This window comes from Eutrigla gurnardus (assembly GCF_963514095.1).
Source record: "Eutrigla gurnardus genome assembly, chromosome: 6".
NCBI classification, from domain to species: Eukaryota; Metazoa; Chordata; class Actinopteri; order Perciformes; family Triglidae; genus Eutrigla; species Eutrigla gurnardus.
The window spans coordinates 30,474,848-30,496,851 of record NC_139920.1 but is presented as its reverse complement, the minus strand read 5'-3'; the positions used below and the strand labels follow the sequence as shown (position 1 = coordinate 30,496,851).

The window sequence follows — 22,004 nt, the reverse complement described above, 5'->3', positions numbered from 1 at the left end:
ACACTTATTCCCAAAGAAAACATTTAAAGAATTGGGTATTTCTCTACCCGAAACCTTATTCCACCTAATTTTAAGATGTCTACTGTGGCTCTGTAGTTTTCAACGTACTATCCATTCAAGTTCCATTCTTCTTGACTTGACGACACAGACGCTTGATAAAAGCTCATAAAGCATGACCTGGGTTCCTGATCAGCAGAACTGTGGATATGCCTGATTATCTGAGACTTTCCTCACTGCATCAACGAGCGTCTACAATTAGCTTGATCTTGGTTTGAAAACCTAACTGTTGACCTGCTGCAGAAAGGTATTTAAAACCGGAAAAAAAGGGGGTAATTCTGATACAAAAGGGGGAAATAAATGCATCAGGTAAAGATCAGTGGCGTCACAAAAGCAGCAGGCTATATACTAAGTTATGTTGATAGAAAAAGATCTTTGGGGGTTCAGGAAGATTTGGTGCAATGTGTCTATCTGTCCACAAGGTGGAGCCATTTAACGAAGAGCAACGCTAAACCTGAAGCAACAGGCAGCTCAGTGGAGAATCTAAGCTCACATGTTAACTATTAGAATGAATCTGGATCAGCTGACCGTGATACGTTATTGGTTAATGATCTACCTGAGACGACCTGAATCAAAGGATGGTTTCTGGTGACCTTCACCTTCGTCCGGCTGATTCTTTCTCCCATCAGGTGAGTTTATTCATGCATTTAATAATGTATGTATTAGGTTCTTCTGTTGACAGTTTCTTCTATTTAAATTAACTGGAGGTTGTTCATCCCAAAGGTAACCCTGTCGTCTCTCTCTCTCTCTCTGAGCAGCCGCCAGGTTGCAGCCTAGCAACCATCCTAAAGTGGTGTTTGTGTGTGGAAAGCAGAGGGCTGTTGCTGCTTTGAACCCCACACACTCCTTCCTCCTCCTCCTCCGCCCAGCCTCGCCAGGTTCAAGGTGCGGGGAGTGTCTGGCTGCCTGTCTGTCTCTCTGTCTGTCTGCCTGTCTGTCTCTCTGCCTGCCTGCCTGTCTTTTGTTCCGGCTGTGTGATGGACGAGGCGGAGGACGGCGAGGAGGAGCCCAAATTCCAGCAGCCTCGTCCGCCTGGAGGAACCAGCAGCTCGGCCGCACGCGGGGATGATGGGAGCAGCGCAGGGACCAAGATGAAGAGATCCGCGCCAGGAGGCGGAGCCGCGTCCGTTGCGCGCAGAAACTCGAGCAACGAGCTGTGGCTCCTGCGTGACGCGGACTCCCCACCTGTCAGTGCCAGCGGCGGCGGCGCAGCAAGGAGGGATGCTGCCGGAGGAGCCACCATCCCAGAGGCGTGCGTGATCGGAGAGGCAGCCATCGGGATGATATGCAACAAGAACGGAGACTGTAGAAGGGACCCGACCAGCTCAGGGAGCCTCTCCTCTCTCCTCTCCAGGCAGGAGAAGCGGGCGGATGGAGTAGAGGCGGCGGAGGACGCGAAGGGTCAGGCTGCGAGCATGCACGGCTCCATCACTTCGGCGGGGTCCCTGCCACAGGGGCCGGAGAAGAAGGACTCCAGAGTCTCCTTCTCCAACGCCCCGGCGAGTAAAGGACAGACTCCGAGTCAGCACTCGAGGAATTCCGTCACGTTTACCAAAGTCGAGGATGGCTCTCAGATCTCACCGGACGATGGAGACTCCAGGGGGAACCAGACTTACATGCAGCGGCAGTTCAGCTCCATGCTTCAGCCCGGAGTGAACAAATTCTCCCTGCGCATGTTCGGCAGCCAGAAGGCAGTGGAGAAGGAGCAGGAGCGCGTAAAGTCAGCGGGGAACTGGATTATCCACCCGTACAGCGACTTCAGGTAGGGTCAGACTGAAGTACCTTCATAAACAGTGAACACATGGTGTAGTAGAAACACACCGTCTGCCACTTTCCAAATCAAACTTTATATGAGCAGAGATGGCGATGACGACACAATATTCAGCTCTTTACAAAGACATTTGGGTGTGTAGCCAAGATTAATATAAAATGAAAAATACAATAACTGAATGAATAACTGCAATATGATGTCATAACAAGCATATGTCTCCCCAAAAAGGCTTTGTTTAATTAGTTTCATCCTGAAGGTGAAGTTGGGGGAACTTCTGTTTCAGCACCGAGGACAGCTCCTCCGATCCTCTCCCTGTAAAACAGCAGCAGTCTGAAGAATCTCAAATATCTCAAATATCAAAATCTCATTTACTGTGATGCTGTTTAGTGGAATTATGTCGGGGAACATTCATGACTCAGCAGCGTTGCCCCGCTTCCTGCCTTTGCTTTGCAGACTCCCGCTGCTTCCAGCTGATCAGACAACGCTGTAACTCAGGTTCTCTGAACGGCTGTGACAAAAGCACATTTGGATGCAACTACGGATTTATTTATATTTTAATACACATGAATCCGCCGACAGGTTTCTCAATTTCCTGTTTGGTCAATAAAATGTCAGAAAACTGAAAAGAACAGATCAGAATGTGTGTTTTTTTCCAAAGATAAAGAAAAGCAGCGAAGCCAGAGTATATTTTTCATTTTTGCTTGAAAATATTGCTTGAAAATTGATAGTTTATTAAAAGAAGTTGAAAATTGTATTTTTGGTCGATTGATGAATCGCCTGGCAATCTCTCATGATGCACTGCTTGAAATTCTAAACCACGGGTGGATATCGTGGTACTATTATGAGCATTGTGGAGGGTTATTTTGGCAGAAATTAAATGGCTATACAATCAGATATGGAACAAAATTGCTGTGATAATTGCTGAGGCGTCCTCCATTGAGCTTTACTGTTGTTGTTCTTTGACTTCTTTCCTGTTTGATTCCCACCTCTGCTTGTCCTTGGTTTGACCTTGTCCAGATGGTAGAGGTCGCCACGGCAGCAGAAGATACACTTAGTGAGAAAAGTGGGCTTTTCGCATAAAAGACCGCCTTGTTTATTTCCTGTCAGCCTCTCAGTCTCTGCTTCACCCCGTCAGGTTCTACTGGGACTTCACCATGCTGATGTTCATGGTCGGCAACCTGATCATCATCCCCGTGGGCATCACCTTCTTCAAGGACGAGACCACCACGCCCTGGATCATCTTCAACGTGGTCTCCGACACCTTCTTCCTCATGGACCTGGTGCTGAACTTCAGGACCGGCATCGTGTTCGAGGACAACACCGAGATCATCCTCGACCCCAAGAAGATCAAGAAGAAGTACCTGAAGAGCTGGTTCTTGGTGGACTTTGTCTCCTCCATCCCCGTGGATTATATCTTCCTCATCGTGGAGAAAGGCATGGACTCGGAGGTGTACAAGACGGCCCGGGCTCTCCGCATCGTCCGCTTCACCAAGATCCTCAGCCTGCTGCGGCTGCTGAGGCTGTCCAGACTCATCCGCTACATCCACCAATGGGAGGAGGTAGGCTGAGCTTCACCATCCTGATGGGGTCAAAGGGTTTGGGTGTTTCTCTGACCTCCCGAAGGAACAAAGAGTTAGGATGATGATTCCATGTCGATGCACAGTGAGCATACAGGACTAGATTACGACAAAGATGACAAAATCATGTAGTCGGGCTCCGTGAAAGAAGTAAATACACAAGGGACGACGCAGCACCAACACTGTGAGCTATATTTAGGCAACGGTAGTTTTCACGCTAAGCTAAGCCTGTACAGCTGTAACCTCACCGTTCCAGATGAGGTTACAGGACGACGAATGGGAAGACATTTTTGTAGTAGTGCATCAAATTTTATTATTCAAGAATTGTTTCATTTCAAAGTCAAACAATAAATGTCCGAATTGATTCACGTTAATCACTGTAAATCCTAGAGATCCAAATGAAGATCGTTGTCTGCAGGTTTTTTTTTAACTGATATATCGTGATCAGTCATTTCATTTTTAAAACTATATTTCAGGGTCAGAATCGGCCAGGCTGTACATTAATTAGCCTTAAACTAACATTTATTCCCCGTTTACTTCCTCGAGCCCAGCCGAGATATTTGGGACCGATAACGATATTATGGAGTAAAAAAAAAAAAACCAACATCGATATATCAGCATATTCATATTTTTTAAATACTCAGCCACAGTAACCGTGGAGATGGAGATGATTCTGTGATGCAGGATCGCCATCATCCTTTAAGGAATGTGCGGTTTGTTGGAAAACCTTCACAACATAGTATATTTATTATGAATCTTAGTTTCAAACAAAAAGGCTTCAATCAGTTTCCCTCCTGCATCAGCTCAGAGCCCTCAGAGCTGTAATGATCATCATCGTTGTTCCTGTAGGGAAGTTTTCATATTGATATTTCCCAGACGCTTGCTGTTATTAATAAAACAATACTGTGTTCCAGTGCAGGGCTTTGTGTCGACGTACAAGTAATTCCATAACTAATCAAAATAATTCTTCCCTGACACACAAACCAAATAGTTTTCATCATGTTGTATCGTAATACGCCTGATAGCTATCATACTGATGTAGTTAAGAATTAATGAAAAATTAATTTGGGTTGAACAGTGGGACAGAGAAGAGGGATTTCCAGAGGAAGAACACTGGAAACTGTAGCCGATATAGCATCCCTGTTAGCCTAGCTTAGCTCTGAGCGAGTCGAACGCCAAAACAAGCATTTTTAAAGTTATTTGCGTATCGTCTGAACGGACAGACTTATGGTCGTTACTTCGGCAGACTCGTTATCCGTAGATTGTAATTACATCCCAACGTGGTTTTTGATAGCGACCCATGAGATTCAGCGATCCCCTCCGGGTAAAGGCCTTTAGTTCCCGGTGTGTCTGGGACTTCCACAACATGTATAAACCAGTACCTTCTGTAATAATAATAATAATAATAATAATAATAATAATAATAATAATAATACACTTTATGTGTATAGCACCTTTAAAAACTAAAGTTTATAAAGTGCTTTGACAGACAAATACATGTATACAGTAAATACACGTATACACACATAAGATATTAAAATCAAATAAAAGATAGGACACCTTTAAAGGATAGCATAACAACAAATAAATAACTAGAAATGAAATGAACAATAAGCATTTCAGTCATGTAGTCTAGTAATCTAGACCCTGACGAGTTTAGCTCAGTCAACCAGCTCGTAATAAAAAGGAAAAGAAAGAGCAGGTTGTGTGTTTGCTGGCTGCTGTTTGAATCGACTGTCTGAAATAAGAGCAGAGCAGTTTCCTGATGCAGGAAGCTTTGGATCAGGCTCTCTGCTGGCTGCATGCCGTAGAGAGGAGACACTGACGGGAATGTGTGAGCGTGGGAGTCATCTTCATCAGATTCAACAGTTTACTCTAAACGTTGTCATCGGAATGGTCTCGATCCAAAGCAGAAGGTACTTTTACCTGCATCTTCTCAGACTGTGAGTTGTCCCAGTAACGTGCCTCGACCCAGATTGTGGTCTGACAGTGACACATGGCGAGGTGCGGTTCGGGGTGTCGGGGGAACATTAGTCCTGGAGCCTCATTAATCATGACGGGACGAGTCCTAATCACAGGCCAGCGTCTCACAGCGGGTTTCCCTTTCCCCTTCTCCAAATGAGACGAGGCCAGTAGCCAAGAAACAAAGCAGAGGGAGTAGGAATATCCACCAAGTTTAAGTAGATAATATGTGGAGGATGAGGAGAAGGTGTTTGTTGTGTTATTTAAAACACTTGTTATGTAAATGATATTCTATCATTGTGAACAGCAGCCAAATTAAGACCATTAAAAAAAAGCCCAGAGCTGCATCTGTAAGAATCGTGCACATTAGTGAGTGGAGTTGAACATGTGTGATGGTCTGTTTGACGGAGGAACATGTTAGACCGGATGGGTCTACACCCAGGGTTTGGAGGAGATGCTGCTTCTGAGAGATCCGGGTAAGTGGGGGTCTCACGATACAATGATCTGATCTTTGTTTTTGGTCTGAGACGTCGTCCAATCGTCCCACAAAGCAGGGCTCCAACATGCATGGATATATGACATGCAGACTTCCATCCAGCACCTGGCCTACTTCCCCTGTAGGATGATTCTCAGCCCCTCGTGGGGAGGCATGCCTCCACTTAGTGAAGTCCTCCCGTTGCCCCCAGCTATGCAAGGATTTCACAGCAGACACATTGATGTCAACGTTAACGAGGCCTGGCCAGTAGCCAGCGTGAGAGCCTGAGCGGTGTTTACAAGTCTGTGACCACAACAGCAGCTCCACAAATGAGCCTTCTCACCTGAGGGGAGTAAATCTAAGAGACGGCAGAGAGAGGGGTCGGAGCCCGGCTGCTGATCAAAGCCTCATGGCCGTCTGGTGAGGTTTCATCATTCATTACTGGTTAGAACATCGACCCCCTCAGCCCGACACATTCTACTGGTGGAGAGCTTTGCCACGCTGCTCTGCTGGTCCCTCCTGGTCCTTCCTAGTCTCTACTGGTCTCTGCTGGTCCCTGCTGGGAGGCCGTATTGCTGGGTCTACTGGAGGGAAGGGAGGCATAGTAGAACTAGAACCAGGACTGCACGAGGCAGACTGCCACACCCTATTATAGTAAAATGAGAGGTTTTCTAAAATCTGGTGCTTGGAAACAATACTGCTTTTGTCCACAGGGACCGCCAAAGCTTGAAATGTTCTTTGTTCCTCAATCTATTCAATCAATCATATCAATTAATACCATATTCAGAGTAGGATGTATAACAGTGAAGAATACGTTATGCATAATACAAACTACACACTCACTATGCCGGTTCTCACCTCCAGCTGGATAAACAGAGTTATCATTCCCGTCACACATCCATCTCTGTCTCCGCTTTGATGACCCTCCACCCGCCCGTCTCCTTCTCCCCCGACAGATCTTCCACATGACCTACGACCTGGCCAGCGCCGTGATGCGAATATTCAACCTGATCGGTATGATGCTGCTGCTGTGTCACTGGGATGGCTGCCTCCAGTTCCTGGTTCCCATGCTGCAGGACTTTCCGTCGGACTGCTGGGTCTCCCTCAACAAGATGGTGGTAAGCAGAATGCTGTGTTTGTGTGTGTGTGTGTGTGTGTGTGTGTGTGTGTGTGTGTGTGTGTGTGTGTGTGTGTGTGTGTGTGTGTGTGTGTGTGTGTGTGTGTGTGTGTGTGTGTGTGTGTGTGTGTGTGTGTGTGTGTGTGTGTGAGAGAAAGAGAGAGAGTGTGTGTATTCATCAGTCACAAGGACTACAAAACCAAAGCATAAAACTTTCCCCCAGTGGAGCAGAAGGGGTGTTATTTGCAGTCAGATCAGTTGACTCTTCTAACACACGCACGCACGCACGCACACAGACAGACAGACAGACAGACAGACAGGCAGGACTGGCCTTGATTAAACCATCTTAAACCCAGGAGACATGCCCGTGTACGGCTTGTCATGTGATTTATTCTTCAGCCAATCTTAATTGAAATTATCATAAATCATAAGGTCTCCCTGCATAAATAAATACAAATAATGTATTTTGCGTGCTGTATTTTTTTAAATAATGCTCCATTTCTCACTTCTCTACCATGAAAGCAAGCTAGACAGCTTTTTCAAATCACTCGTGACGATATTTAGGATTATCCCGATAATGAAAATTCACCCCGATCGATTGTGAGTGTTTTCATCCCGCTCCGTGATCAAATTCTAAATTGTCCCATCTCTACTTGACTAAAATACAATAAACATGGGCGATATGACAGACTTTGTGCCTCTGGTGTGGATGTTTTAGCCTTCGCTTGATTCCTGCCCACAGTGTTCAGTCTGCTCCGTCAGCATCTGACGTGGGTTTCTCAGCTCAAAGTTGCCTTTGAGCCCCCCAGGAGAACATGCAGCTTCTATATTGCACATTTCTTTGTGTATAATGTTAATTATCACCAACGGGTATGAAATTAGAGAACATATGTTGTCACGCTCTGTGGGCGTGGCCCCCTGGTGTGGGCGTGGCTGCCTGCTGTGGGCATGGCCTCCTGGTGTGGGCGTGGTCGCCTGGTGTGGGTGTGGCTGCCTGATGTGGGCGTGGTCGCATCGTGTGGGCGTGGTCACTTGGTGTGGGTGTGGCTGCCTGGTGGGGGCGTGGCTGCCTGGTGTGGGCGTGGTTGCCTCGTGTGGGCGTGGTCGCCTGGTGTGGGCGTGGTCGCCTGGTGTGGGCGTGGTCGCCTGTTGTAGGCTTGGTTGCCTGGTGTGGGCGTGGCTGCCTGGTATGGGCGTGGTTACCTAGTGTGGGCGTGTCTGCCTGGTGTGGGCGTGTCTGCCTGGTGTGGGCGTGGTTGCCTAATGTGGGCGTGTCTGCCTGGTGTGGGCGTGTCTGCCTGGTGTGGGCGTGTCTGCCTGGTGTGGGCGTTGTCGCCTGGTGTGGGCGTGGTTGCCTGGTGTGGGCGTGGTCGCCTTGTGTGGGCGTGGTTGCCTGTTGTAGACTTGGTCGCCTGGTGTGGGCGTCGTCGCTTGGTGTGGGCGTGGCTGCCTGGTGTGGGCGTGGCTGCCTGGTGTAGGCTTGGTTGCCTGGTGTGGGCGTGGCTGCCTGGTGTGGGCGTGGCTGCCTAGTGTCGGCTTGGTTGCCTGGTGTGGGCGTGGTTGCCTGGTTTGGGCGTGGTTGCCTGGTGTGCGCGTGGCTGCCTGTTGTGGGCGTGGCTGCCTAGTGTCGGCTTGGTTGCCTGGTGTGGGCGTGGTTGCCTGGTTTGGGCGTGGTTGCCTGGTGTGGGCGTGGCTGCCTGGTGTGGGCGTGGCTGCCTAGTGTCGGCTTGGTTGCCTGGTGTGGGCGTGGTTGCCTAGTGTGGGCGTGGTTGCCTGGTGTGGGCGTGGTTGCCTAGTGTGGGCGTGGTTGCCTGGTGTGGGCGTGGTTGCCTAGTGTGGGCGTGGTTGCCTGGTGTGGGCGTGGTTGCCTGCTGTGGGCGTGGTTGCCTGGTGTGGGCGCTGCTCTCAGTGTAATCAAGGTCAGAGATCGTCATCAGAGAGGCTTTGAACGAGAGACGCAGCGTTAAATGATCCTCTTCCCCCGGGCTTCACTTCAGGCTGCTGCCAGCGCTGGACATTCACTGGATGCACCTACTCTCCTTTTCTTACATGCACTCAGACTATAATACACAACACATGATGATACGGCCGGATAGAAACAACACATAATTCACTGTTGCCTCCATACGTATAGCTGTCTGTCTGCCTATAGCTGTCTGTCTGCCTTCCTGTGTGTTCTGATAATCCAAATAACCTCCTTCTGACTTGTTTCTTTCCTGTAATCCTGTATTCAGCTCAAAACCAGACATATGAACATTAGCGGTCGACCCAAATGGGTTTTTCAGTGGCCGATGCCGATATTTAGAGGGTGGATGGCCGATCTATAATGCTGATATCATGTTCTTCAATTTCTTCAATTCTTCAATAATCAATATAATCAATTTATTGGGTTTAATCATGATATAATCCTGCAGCGCCCCATCCCTACTCAAAAACAACATGTGTGACTTGTTAAAGACCTGACATTATCAGAACCCACCAATCAGGCCTGTTGTTTAGGTGGCTCTCTGTTAAGTATGGGTTGGTCCCGTCTGCCTCTCTCTGATTGGCTCTTGGATCAGTCACTTAGCTCTCTCTCTTCCTGTCCTGCTTCAGAGCTCCGTTTAGGTTTTTAATATTCAGGCTTTTTACGTAAGAGCTACTAGAACTTCAATAGTGTACCCATTTCTTTGGATAATTATGCACACACACACACACACACACACGCACACACACACACACACACACACACGCACACACACACACACGCACACACACACACACACACACACACACACACACACACGCACACACACACACACACACACACACACACACACACACACACACACACACACACACACACACACTCCTGCTGTGGAAGTTAATAAGGATATCCTCCTGTTCATTCAATTAGGGAAGTGATCTAAGTGGCAGGCCGGGCTGTCAGCGCTGAGAGTCATGGACGGTTATGTGTGGAGGTGTTGACGTGAGTCGAGTGACTGCTGGTTACGATCCGACAGCTTCTTCCAGTCCTAATTTGGTTCATGCACTCCAACGTACATTCAGTTCTCAGAAACAACAACATAATAGGAAGAGCTGAAACCCTCCCCTCATTCATCGCTGCTGTCACCTTTTTATTTCATAGTTCAGTGATCAATCATGTGATTGCATGGAATAAAGTTAGTTCGATCAATTCATACATTGGAAGTTGTTCCTCAAACACATCATGTTGCAAAAAACCCAATTAAAGCTAATGAACTCAAACCCAATAACAACAGCTTAGTGAGCAACAAAGCTACGATCCACTGAGTCCAATTCCTCACGCAGATCAATTAAAAACGCTGCATGACTTTCAAGCACCCGTTTCACATGTGATGAAGACGATTAAAAGACGCACCAGAGTCCACGAGGCAGATTTCCTTCAACTCAACTGAGATAAAGACCTTTGCAACACAAGTGCAACACGCTGCACTTTTATCGCTAACGGCGCGGCTCTCGAGGATGGCAACGTTTGTCCAATTAAAAAAACAAAAGTTGGTTTATGACCAAACCAGAACTTTGTGTTTATTGCAAATGTTGGCATACCGTCACCCAAAACTCAGATATTGATCATCGAAAAGCATGTTAGCATGCCGATGTTAGCGTACATCTCGAAGCCGGGCTGCAGGCTCTTCTTGTGATTTCTCCATTTCTCTTCCAGTCTCCAGCTGCAACACTGAAGCTCCATCTTTCAGAAAAACACTGGATTTGGTGAACCAGGACTTTTTAATAGGCGCCCATTATATCCGGAGAAAGTCAATGTTCCGCTGCAAGTTGCGAATACAAACTTAGCGATGTCTCCGATCATCGGAAGTATCTCTTTGCTTTTAATGTCAGTGTTTCCTCATGAATATCGTCAAGCTGGTTCTGAATAATGAATATTAACATGCTGACAAGGTCTTTTATGGCAGTTTACATATTCAAATTCTAAATGTCAGTGTGATCTAAATGTCAGTCCGTTACAGCAAAGCAAACTCCCCATGCACCCTGTCACACACACACACACACACACACACACACACACACACACACACACGTGAACCCGGACGGACGTGCAAACACACACGTACGCTCACCGTTCTATACTTACCCATCATGCATCATAGATGTCCCGTACGCCTCCCTAAACGTATTATGTATCTTCCACGCTGCTCAGTGAAGACAGATGGCAAATAAAATGCTCACCAGAGCTAATTTCATTGTCTTCCTCTGTCTTTGCCCTCCAGAGGGTGGATCTGTTTATTGTGTCACTGCGGAGGCTGTGATTTAGGAAGAAGACGGTTGGATGCTGTCACTTTTAATCAGCTGGAATTAAACGTTAACACTACCGACTCCGTCCAGAACGCCTCTCTGGCTCACGCAGTCGCGTGGAAATCAATACGTGCTTGTTTTGCGTTCGATTCTGCTTGTTGAGAGTTTCGGTAAATGAGGAGATTGATTAAATATGAAGCCTCAGCCATCGGATGCTTAGCTGAGCACAAATACTGGAAATGGGTAGAAAGGACTAGCGTGGCTAGCTACCAGGTAGCCAGCAAAGAGTCCACAACGCAGAAGGTGTTTATTGCTGTGCTGTGGTCTCCAAGTCCGGGGCTTCTTCTCCTGCATGCTGACTGGAGGGTCTGGGTCTCGCCCTCCTCGGGGCGGTGGATGTTCTGTTGAGGCTTAATGATGACAGTGAGACTCGGACCGCAGGGAGGGGGCAAGTCTAGAAATAACAAGCAAGCTGGAGATGTGATGCTTCTAATCTTCGAGGCTTCAGACTGTTTTCAGGGGTTTTCTCTTAAAGATTACAAGGTCCAGTTTTATCTCCCCAAACAAATCCAAACCGCTGATCCGAAAAAGACTTTGCTTTTCAAAATCTCATCTTCTTTCTTTGCTGTCCCTGCAATCACCTTTCTAAACCCACATTTCCACCTCCGCCCCTTAGAATCTCAAATGAAACGCAAATGCTTGTGGATAAAAACACAAATCAGATACGAATCCAGCCAATCAGTGTGTGTGTGTGTGTGTGTGTGTGTGTGTGAGAACCACAGCTGTTTGAGGGGAGGCTGGGAGGTGGAGCTCCTCTGGAGGGCTTCCTAATGAATGGAACACGGACTAGGACACAGAATTGGGCCGACTGAGTGTGTGATCACCAATCAACGGCAGGCAGATCTCATTAACACTCTTCTGGCCAACACGAGGCGAGGCTGCTCAGTGGTGGTGATAATGATGAAGATGATAAAGATGATGAGGAGGAGGCTCTCCACTAAACCTGAAACATGTCTCACTCTTTAGCCCGCTCGTTCTTTAATTCACTCTCTCTGCCTTCCTTCATGGGAGAAGACACAATCAGGTCAAAAGATCAAAATCTCTGAAGTTTTAATAGACTTATATGTTGTTCCTCCTCTCCCCCAGAACGACACGTGGAGCGAGCTCTACTCCTTCGCCCTCTTTAAGGCCATGAGTCACATGCTGTGCATCGGCTACGGGAGGCAAGCCCCGGAGAGCATGTCGGACATCTGGCTCACCATGCTCAGTATGATCGTCGGAGCCACCTGCTACGCCATGTTCATCGGCCACGCCACCGCACTCATCCAGTCCCTGGACTCGTCCAGACGCCAGTACCAGGAAAAGGTAAGGGTCTGGCTCCTGTTTTTGGTATCCAGACATGCAGACAGGCACTACCTTCGGCCAGTAGTCGGCAGAGCCTCGCCTTGCTGCTCTGCTGGTCCCCGCTGGAGGCCAACACGCTGCTGGAGGCCCAGGGCCTATTACTGGGCCCACTGGAGTGAAGGGAGGCCCGGGAGGACCAGGCCTGTGTGGGCAGACTCTCAGACTTCACTGTAATAAAATGAGAGGTTTTCAAAAGGGAATCTGGGGCTTGAAATCAATTTGGGAATCACACTTATTTGCTTTCTTACTGAGAGAGAGATAGATAGTTGTGATCTGTGCATGGACAGATTAAAAAAAGGTCTAGTTTGACCTTTTAAAGCTCAATTATTAACAAGTGTAACAATGACAGGTTGGGTTTTATGAATAATAATCTGGGTACTCCAAAAACAGGTTTAAAAGAAATAATCCCAATGGAAACTGTGGACTGTGTGTTCTGTGGATTATCCAGAGTTACTGGAAAGATGTGACTGGTGTGAGAACCTCCACTAAATAGCAGGAAAATATCCGATTGTTATCCCGAAAACAAAATCCATCTGCATGGCTGGATACTAAACAGTGAGTTTTGTTCATTTGGGTGAACCAACATCTTAGCAGATAGCTCAGCGTTCTAGCTTCAACTGAGAACGGGGGTTTGGTTCAGTCTATATTTAGCTCACTGTTGAAATCAATCAGGGGGGTTTAGCTGCAGGATTACCTTCCCCTCCATACCCAGGTGGGCCTCTATCTAGAGCACCGTAAGAAGACGTTCTCCCAACCATGTGGGGAAGAAGGTGACCATGTTCGGTATGAACAGCGAGGGTTTGCTGATGTGATTCTCGATCAAAGCCTCTCCGGTGTGTATGGATCGGCTCCTGCTTTCTAACGGTGACATGGGAGCTCTGCGTTGCGTTCGCCTCCTTAGATCCTCCTGATGTTGACATCCGTCTCACACACACATCAGAGGGATCGAGCTTTGTTAAGTCGCAGCCTCTGGTCAGTGTTTGAGAACAAAGGGTGGACAGGTTTCCATCTTATTGAGTCATGTGTCGTTACTGGAGGCCGGGTCGTGCGTCGCGTTGAGGAGATCATCGTCTTGTTGTACTTTCTAGGTCACAGCAGGGAGCATCCCTGATGATGAGTTCAGGTGCTGTGGGAAAGGCCGCGCTAGTGTTGAAAAAGTAACGAAGCTGCTGGATGTGGGAATGGATGGATGATACGCCCCCTGTGGTCTCTGAGGGAACTGCTCCATGTTTACGGCGGAGGGTGATGTGGTCTCCACATGACCATCACAGGCTTTATAAGAACATTGCTGTACCTACCTTCTTGATTACGAGGTCATGTAACGGCTCACTTTATATTGTTCTTTTTTCTCCGTTGAATCGTTTTGACATCCTGGATCTCCTGAATGTTGTTGATCCTTCTGTCTGCTTTATTTTTAACTTAAAACTGTCCACCTATAAGACCTGTGGCTTACTGATGCTCAACTTCTAAATGTCTCTTTTTATTTGGTCATTTGGGTAAAGCAACCCTTCGTACTCATCACATGAACTTGGCTGATGTTAACCTGAGACTTGTTTTCTCACTAATTCAGTCCCATCCCATGAATCCTCAAAATACACTCAGAGAGACGTTCTTTTAAGTAATCGCCTGACTTTTAACTTTGTTTTCTCTCCTCGTGCACTTTTCTTAAATTTAATATCACTTCTATGAAGTCCTAAAGTTTCTTTTGATCATGTTTTCTATTTTTATGTCTTCATGTCTTTGTTGTTAATTAATCTTTGTGCTCTTGGCTTTTATGCTTTCCTGCAATGAACTATGTTTAGTTGAGAGCTATTTTCAAAGTTTCTCATATCATGATGATCTCTGCAGAGAATGTTTCCGTATCGGTCCGGCTGCCCGTATTTGTTAGTTAGTGGCACAAAACCAGATTTGCAGAGAGCTCCATCTACATCAAGATTAGTGCAAAGATATTGATCCAATTCATCCCCCCCCCCATAAGCTTCACATTGCAATGTAAAGTAGGTGTCCTCTCCTTTACAGTTGTGGTCTATGGGAGGAATGCTTTTTGGGCTGCCACACTGCTGAGCGTCGAGCCTCAACCGGGTCTTATTAAACATCCTTGCATCCTTGAATACTTCTTGCTTCCTGGATTTTTTTGGTTCAAGTCAAATCTACCAGCAGAGGCCCCGCCCACCGCTGCCTGAACAGACATTCCACCATTTAAAGTTTTCTTTTCACCACTAACTAAGTTTGCTATGTGACTAGTTGGATGACGTTTCCGTCCAATTACGTTGGTTTCCAGATGGGATGTTTGACATTAATTGCATAAGTCTACAGGAAGTAGTCCTGCGGCGAGCTCGGACACCAGAGAAAAATGGTGAAAGAGGACAAATGTGGCGCTGAGTCTTTGCTGGAGTCTCTGGTTTGTGTCAGTCCCATGTCCTCTGTCAGCGGGGTGACGTCCACAGCCACCACTTCCTGCCATCACTCAGTTTCCTGCTTCCTCCGTGATGCACAGCAGTGAAATAATGAGCAGAGTGGCATCACCTGCCAGGCCGGGGCGGCACAACCACCCGACAGGCTGTCCCTCTGGTTCCTCCGGTCCTCTCCGGTCCTCTCTGGTTCCTCCGGTCCTCTCTGGTCCTCTCCTGTCCCTCTGGTTCCTCCGGTCCTCTCTGGTTCCTCCGGTCCTCTCTGGTCCTCTCCTGTCCCTCTGGTTCCTCCGGTCCTTTCCGGTTCTCTCTGGTCCTCTCTGGTTCCTCCAGTCCTCTCCGGTCCCTCCGGTCCTCTCAGTCCTCTGGTCCTCTCTGGTCCTCTCTGGTCCTCTCCGGTCCCTCCGGTCCTCTCTGGTCCTCTCTGGTCCTCTCTGGTTCCTCCGGTCCCTCCGGTCCTCTCAGTCCTCTGGTCCTCTCTGGTCCTCTCCGGTTCCTCCGGTCCTCTCTGGTCCTCTCCGGTCCTCTCTGGTTCCTCCGGTCCTTTCCGGTTCTCTCTGGTCCTCTCCGGTCCTCTCTGGTCCTCTCTGGTTCCTCCAGTCCTCTCCGGTTCCTCCGGTCCTCTCCGGTCCCTCCGGTCCTCTCAGTCCTCTGGTCCTCTCTGGTCCTCTCCGGTCCTCTCTGGTCCTCTCCGGTTCCTCCGGTCCTCTCTGGTCCCTCCGGTCCCTCCAGTCCTCTCCGGTCCTCTCCGGTCCTCTCCGGTCCCTCCAGTCCTCTCTGGTTCCTCCAGTCCCTCCAGTCCTCTCCGGTCCCTCCAGTCCTCTCTGGTTCCTCCGGTCCCTCCAGTCCTCTCTGGTCCTCTCCGGTTCCTCCGGTCCTCTCCGGTCCCTCCAGTCCTCTCCGGTTCCTCCGGTCCCTCCGGTCCTCTCTCGTCCTCTCCGGTCCCTCCGGTCCTCTCCGGTCCCTCCAGTCCTCTCCGGTTCCTCCGGTCCCTCCGGTCCTCTCTCGTCCTCTCCGGTCCCTCCGGTCCTCTCTGGTCCTCCGGTCCTCTCTGGTCCTCTCCGGTCCTCTCCGGTCCCTCCGGTTCTCTCCGGTCCCTCCGGTCCTCTCCGGTTCCTCTCCGGTCCTCTCCGGTCCCTCCGGTCCTCTCCGGTCCCCCCGTGACTTGTTTGTTCCTCTTAACAGATGAACTGAACCTTGCCTGCAGATAAGGGGTTGGAACGCGGCCGCCTGGTGACTGAGTGTAAATGCATGGAGTCGTGTTGACACAACGCAGAATAAACAGTTAGCAGAAAAGTCATAATAGCTGCAGCGCTCCCAGAGAGATGCTGACTGTTTGCTGTCGGCTCAGACAAAGCGCTGCTATGTTTCTGCTTTATCACAATGGACACATGCTGTTTGGTTGTGTGTTTAGCAGGTCTGGGAACAGCACTATAAATAGAGACACACAGTAAATGTGAGATAAGAGAGGCAGACGGTAATGAGAGACTGTAAAGCAGCGTCCTGACTGCTGAATTGCCCGTACTTAGGCTGCTTTGCCTTCGTGATACTTCATTCCTTTAAGATAATGATCTCATTTGTTTTTCCATTACTTTAAGCTGATTATCTCTCCTGTTTGATTCATTACTTTGAGCTAATTTATTTACTTATTTCTTTTAAACTGTTATTTATTCTGTTCATCCAGTACCTTTAAATAATATTCTTTTCTTTATAACGTTTAGCTAATTATTTCACCTGTTTAACCATTATTTTAATGAATCATTGCATTTCTTTTCTTCATCACTTTTCGCTAACTATTTCAACTATTGATGTGTTGGCCTACTGTTTGGTAAATGATGCCTCCTGCATGTTAAATATCCCAGTTGTGCTGCGGTTGGGAGACCCTGTAGAAGATCTCTGTTGTCAGGAAACATGAGTTCAGAGGTTATGAAGGATGGTAGATCCTTTCATCGTGGTCGGTCCTCTGATCCCGTGTTCCCCACACCCGGCTCCATACGTCCCTTCACCTTCGACTGTTGGACAACACACCATCTGCCAGCGGACACATGGACGAGGGCATTAGCCATTATGTAACAGCACTCCCTCAACCCCTCCACTACTTAGTTAGTGTGTCCACACAGGGGTGGGCTGAGGGAGACGTGACCCCCCTGACCTCTCGGTGCACTGATCCACTGGGTCTTGACCCAAGAACACCGATTGAAGAGAAGTGCTCACTTCATAGCTACTGAGGTCTGACCTGGACTTAGATATCTAATTAAACGATATTGCTTTCCCTGGAGCTTTAACCACATCTCATAGTTGTAAGAGAGACAGCTACGGTCCAGATCTCCAGCTTGTAGGTGGACTCTAAGTTTATATTGTCAGCCATTATTTCCAGGGTCAAGAGTGTAGTTTCACCCTGAAGCGCACCTGAAATGTTTTTGAATGTTCTTATGAATGATCATATTATTGTCATTGATTGTAGAAATGAACCCACAGGTGAAGATTATTGACTGTATAAAAGAAGAAGATGTTTTCACCTCAAGGTCATCCGTTGGTTTGGACTTTGGTTGTCGCCATCTTGGTTCTTAGTTTGTTTTCTGTTTTTTTTCTTCAGATTTCTTCACATTAGTGCCTTTAAAGGATTTTTACTGCACTTCCATGAAGTTAGAAGAATCACAACAGTTTTATTTCATAAATAATGGTCCAAGAACCACCAGATCCAACAATTCATAACACCAATTAACCAATTAACTGGAGGACATAATATATTAGACCATAGTGCTGAAGTCAACTGGGGTTTAACACACACACACACACACACACACACTCTCACACACACACACAAATACACACACACACACACACACACACACACACGGATACAGGACTTGAGCCCTGACGTTCAGTGACACGGCCCATTAATGGGAGGGCCAATCGGATTCCTCCCTTCTTGCCTCTGTAACAGTGACAGCCATGCATCATCATCACCAGCCGGCAGCTTTATGTCCCATAAAAACCTCCATGCTGCTCCTTAACTAAGTCCTCGAGCCGAGAGGAACAGATTGGATGTCAGGAAGGCTCTAAGTCCCGTCTGATCTGCATCCCGGTCCATCCTGGTGCATGTTTGGTTTTATAGAATGGACACTGCATTATTAATACCCTATAGAAGGGTATTATCTGTGTCAGGCATGTCTTTGCCTGACACAGATAAAAACAAATGGAATATGGAGAATATTTTGAATGATTTGAAGTGACATTTACTTAGTCCTTTTTCGTTTTACTGGGTTTCTTAGGAATACGCACATCTTTAAGGGGAGTAACAAGACGTGTTAGGAATCTGGAAAGATTGCTGCCGATGACACCCTGTAAAGTTTTTAATTTAGCGCCGTCGTGGCTCTTCATGCAAAACGAGCCACGGCCCCGAGGCAATTAATCAAGACAGCGTGAGATTGAGATCAAGATTGGTTTACGCAAGAAAGAAAAAAGGATGCAGTAAATTGTTTTTGCAGATGTTGGTTCATTAAAGTAATTGATCCACCCGGATCTTTAAGATGTTGTCATGTATGAGGTTGCTGTGTGTATTTAATTTGTGTAGTATGGACATCACACTGGGGAAGCCGTGGTTAGGTGTGTGTGGGACAGATAACGTGAGTTATATTGGACCTGGAGAGTGTTTCTTCATTGAAAGAAGAGCAGAGAACAACACTTCCTGTTCTCCCGACTGACTTCGGCAAGATCACCTGACAAGGTCTGGACGGAGGAGAAGAATAAAAACCAGGAAGTGAAGGATTATAGGAGGTGGAGTGGATTGATAGCAGCTTAAATAGAAATGAGGTTTTCCTGATAATAAGGACAAATGTTACTCTTTCCCCCAACGCTGCAGTTCTTACATAAACCCACGTTTCCTCTTTGATAGAACACTCATTGGCTGATGTTCTGCAGAGATCATCCTCCTGTATGGAAGTGAATGTGATGATGACAGCCAGTGTTTGCTGTATAAAGATGGTGATTTGCCACCAAGTCGTCAGGGTCAAGCCTTCATCTTCTCCTCTAGCCCATATGTCACCTTACGGTTGGACACGATGTAATTTCCTGCACGGCGAGCCGTCCCGTCCCATGCACGTGTCATCAGCCGCTACAAGGTCGTTGTCGGCGCCCCCCGCTGGTCCTCTTAGATTATAAATCACGCCTGCCTGGTCACGACTCAGGCAGCAAGGTATCAGCACTCTAGATGATTAAAGAACGCACAGAGGAGACCTGTCGTATATTTACTGCATGTTTCCACCTCAAGTCATAGATGAGTGCTTCGGAAGGTTTATGGCTTCATGAGATACAGACCAATAAACACGTAGATGTGTCTTTGTTCTTCTTATTAGAAACAGTTTATATCCATCCCCCTTTCAGAGGGTTCTAGGTAGAAAAGGTTTCACCCAGAACCACATGAGATATTCTAGAGAACCCTTCTATGATATAATGGTTCAATCCAAAATCCTATTGAGATCCCTTTTACATTCCCAGGGTTTCATCGAGAACCCACCAAGGGGTTCTACCAAGACCCCTTCTACATTCTAAGGGTTTCATCAAGAACCCACCAAGGGGTTCTACCAAGACCTCTTTTACATTCTAAGGGTTTCATCAAGAACCCACCAAGGGGTTCTACCAAGACCTCTTTTACATTCTAAGGGTTTCATCAAGAACCCACCAAGGGGTTCTACCAAGACCCCTTTTACATTCCCAGGGTTTCATCGAGAACCCACCAAGGGGTTCTACCAAGACCTCTTTTACATTCTAAGGGTTTCATCTAGGACATTTTCCGAGGCCTTTTAAGCTTTTTTTTAACCATGTTTTGTTGATCCAACTGATAATTCAACGGATTTCTTCAGCAAAGTTTTATGTTGTGATATTTATTGGGTTTTTATTGTTAACGTGTTATTCTTCAGTTGAGATTAAAACAAGGCTGACTGACATTCACGACAGCTATAAGTTCAAAGGCGGGAGGCTAACGAATGCTACCTGCTGATTGTTGTAGACGTGGGAAACCACAGGTGAGCTCTGAACGACGGTCGCTGCACAGCTGATCTGAGATCTGAGTTCTGTTGGACCGTTCGGAGGCGCTCCCTCGACGCTCTGCTGGAAACCACGACTCATCCAGTTCACGTTTATCCCACAGAGGGATGACTCGTGTCCTTAACACACAAACACACAAACACACAAATACACAAACACACTCAGGAAGAGAGAGAGCATCAACCGTACAGTAGGCTACATATCAACCGGCCAGCGTGGCTTTGTTTTTCTATCGGTGTATTAAAACCAGCCATGAGGCGTATTCACGGTTATACATCTAAGTTAACAAACAGAATGTACGCTAGCCTTCCACGTTAAGGCTGCCTCGTGTGGCTCACATGTGTACTGCAGATATGAATGTTAAATGAAAGACGATGGAAGAATTGATCTGCCACCCCACGTGTGGATCCAGATCCGGTCTTTGGGAATGACTGTTTCCTCCTCAAGTTGCTGCTGTGGTTGCTGCGGTTGCTGCGGTTGCTGTAGTTGCTGTGGTTGCTGTGTTTCCTGTGGTTGCTGTGGTTGCTGCGGTTGCTGTGGTTGCTGTGGTTGCTGTGGTTGCTGTGGTTGCTGCGGTTGCTGTGGTTGCTGCGGTTGCTGTGGTTGCTGCGGTTGCTGCGGTTGCTGTGGTAGCTGCGGTTGCTGTGGTTGCTGTAGCATTGGGGTTTATTTAGTACTTTTCGTTTACAGGAAGGTGGTGCTGTGGTTGCTGCGGTTGCTGTGGTTGCTGCAGTTGCTGCGGTTGCTGTGGTTGCTGCGGTTGCTGTGGTTGCTGTGGTTGCTGCGGTTGCTGTGGTTGCTGTGGTTGCTGCGGTTGCTGTAGTTGCTGTGGTTGCTGTGTTTCCTGTGGTTGCTGCGGTTGCTGTGGTTGCTGCGGTTGCTGCGGTTGCTGTGGTTGCTGCGGTTGCTGTGGTTGCTGTAGCATTGGGGTTTATTTAGTACTTTTCGTTTACAGGAAGGTGGTGCTGTGGTTGCTGCGGTTGCTGTGGTTGCTGTGGTTGCTGCAGTTGCTGCGGTTGCTGCAGTTGCTGCGGTTGCTGTAGTTGCTGTGGTTGCTGTGGTTGCTGCGGTTGCTGCGGTTGCTGTGGTTGCTGTGGTTGCTGCGGTTGCTACAGTTGCTGTGGTTGCTGTAGTTGCTGTGGTTGCTGCGGTTGCTGTAGTTGCTGTGGTTGCTGTAGTTGCTGTGGTTGCTGCGGTTGCTGTAGTTGCTGCGGTTGCTGCGGTTGCTGTAGCATTGGGGTTTATTTACAGGAAGGTGGTGATGTGTGAAAGCAGCATATGATGTGCCGTCTTCCTGGTGTCCATAAAAGCAAACCCCCAGGAAGCCATCTGTGTAAAGTGAATGGGGAATAACAGCCAGAGATTTATTCCCAGATTGCCCGGCGCTGTTTGCCCTTCCGCCTCCGAACAGAAGCCGACACGGCGGCTGCTGCTTTCACAGGGAACCCAGGCATGAAATGTGTTACGGAGCGTCATAATGAGTCGAGAGCAGTGGACATTCACTCTGGACGGAGATAACGGCGGTGAATATGTGATGGTGGGAATCACTCGGTTGAGCAAACACGATCCGCTGCAGCCAACCGAGTTTCAGCTCTCTCTTTTTTAGATATTTATCAATTCTAACATAAATAACAAAGATCTTCTCAGAATAGGAACCTGTGTACATTAAATGATTTACTTTTCCTTTCTCGACTCCACAGATCATGAAAGAGCTGTTTCATATCATCATGTTTGTTTTGTCCCCTCCTGTAGAAAAGCCTACATTTACTGTGAGAGAGAGAGAGATGAAGATGTACAGCAGCATCTTCCTTCTCTAAACACATCGGAGCGTGATGAATCCTCAAGGGCTTAACAGAGCTGTCATGTTTCCTTAACGGCTCCATCACCGTCTTCCTCCATAGCTGCACGT

The 22,004-nt window shown here is 47.7% G+C and overlaps 1 protein-coding gene across 1 annotated transcript in view; it reads left to right on the top strand.

The window, feature by feature from the left end:
• Nucleotides 1-1,034: 1,034 nt before the first annotated feature.
• The window catches only part of hcn2b (hyperpolarization activated cyclic nucleotide-gated potassium channel 2b), a gene marked incomplete at its 5' end in the record, with an annotated part of 27,848 nt that continues 6,878 nt past the window's right edge, over nt 1,035-22,004 (top strand). Inside the window, 4 exons of the mRNA XM_084011919.1 lie at nt 1,035-1,819; nt 2,964-3,387; nt 6,799-6,960; nt 12,378-12,596. Coding sequence (XP_083868045.1) covers nt 1,035-1,819; nt 2,964-3,387; nt 6,799-6,960; nt 12,378-12,596 — 1,590 coding nt within the window. The remainder of the gene's footprint in view (nt 1,820-2,963; nt 3,388-6,798; nt 6,961-12,377; nt 12,597-22,004) is intronic.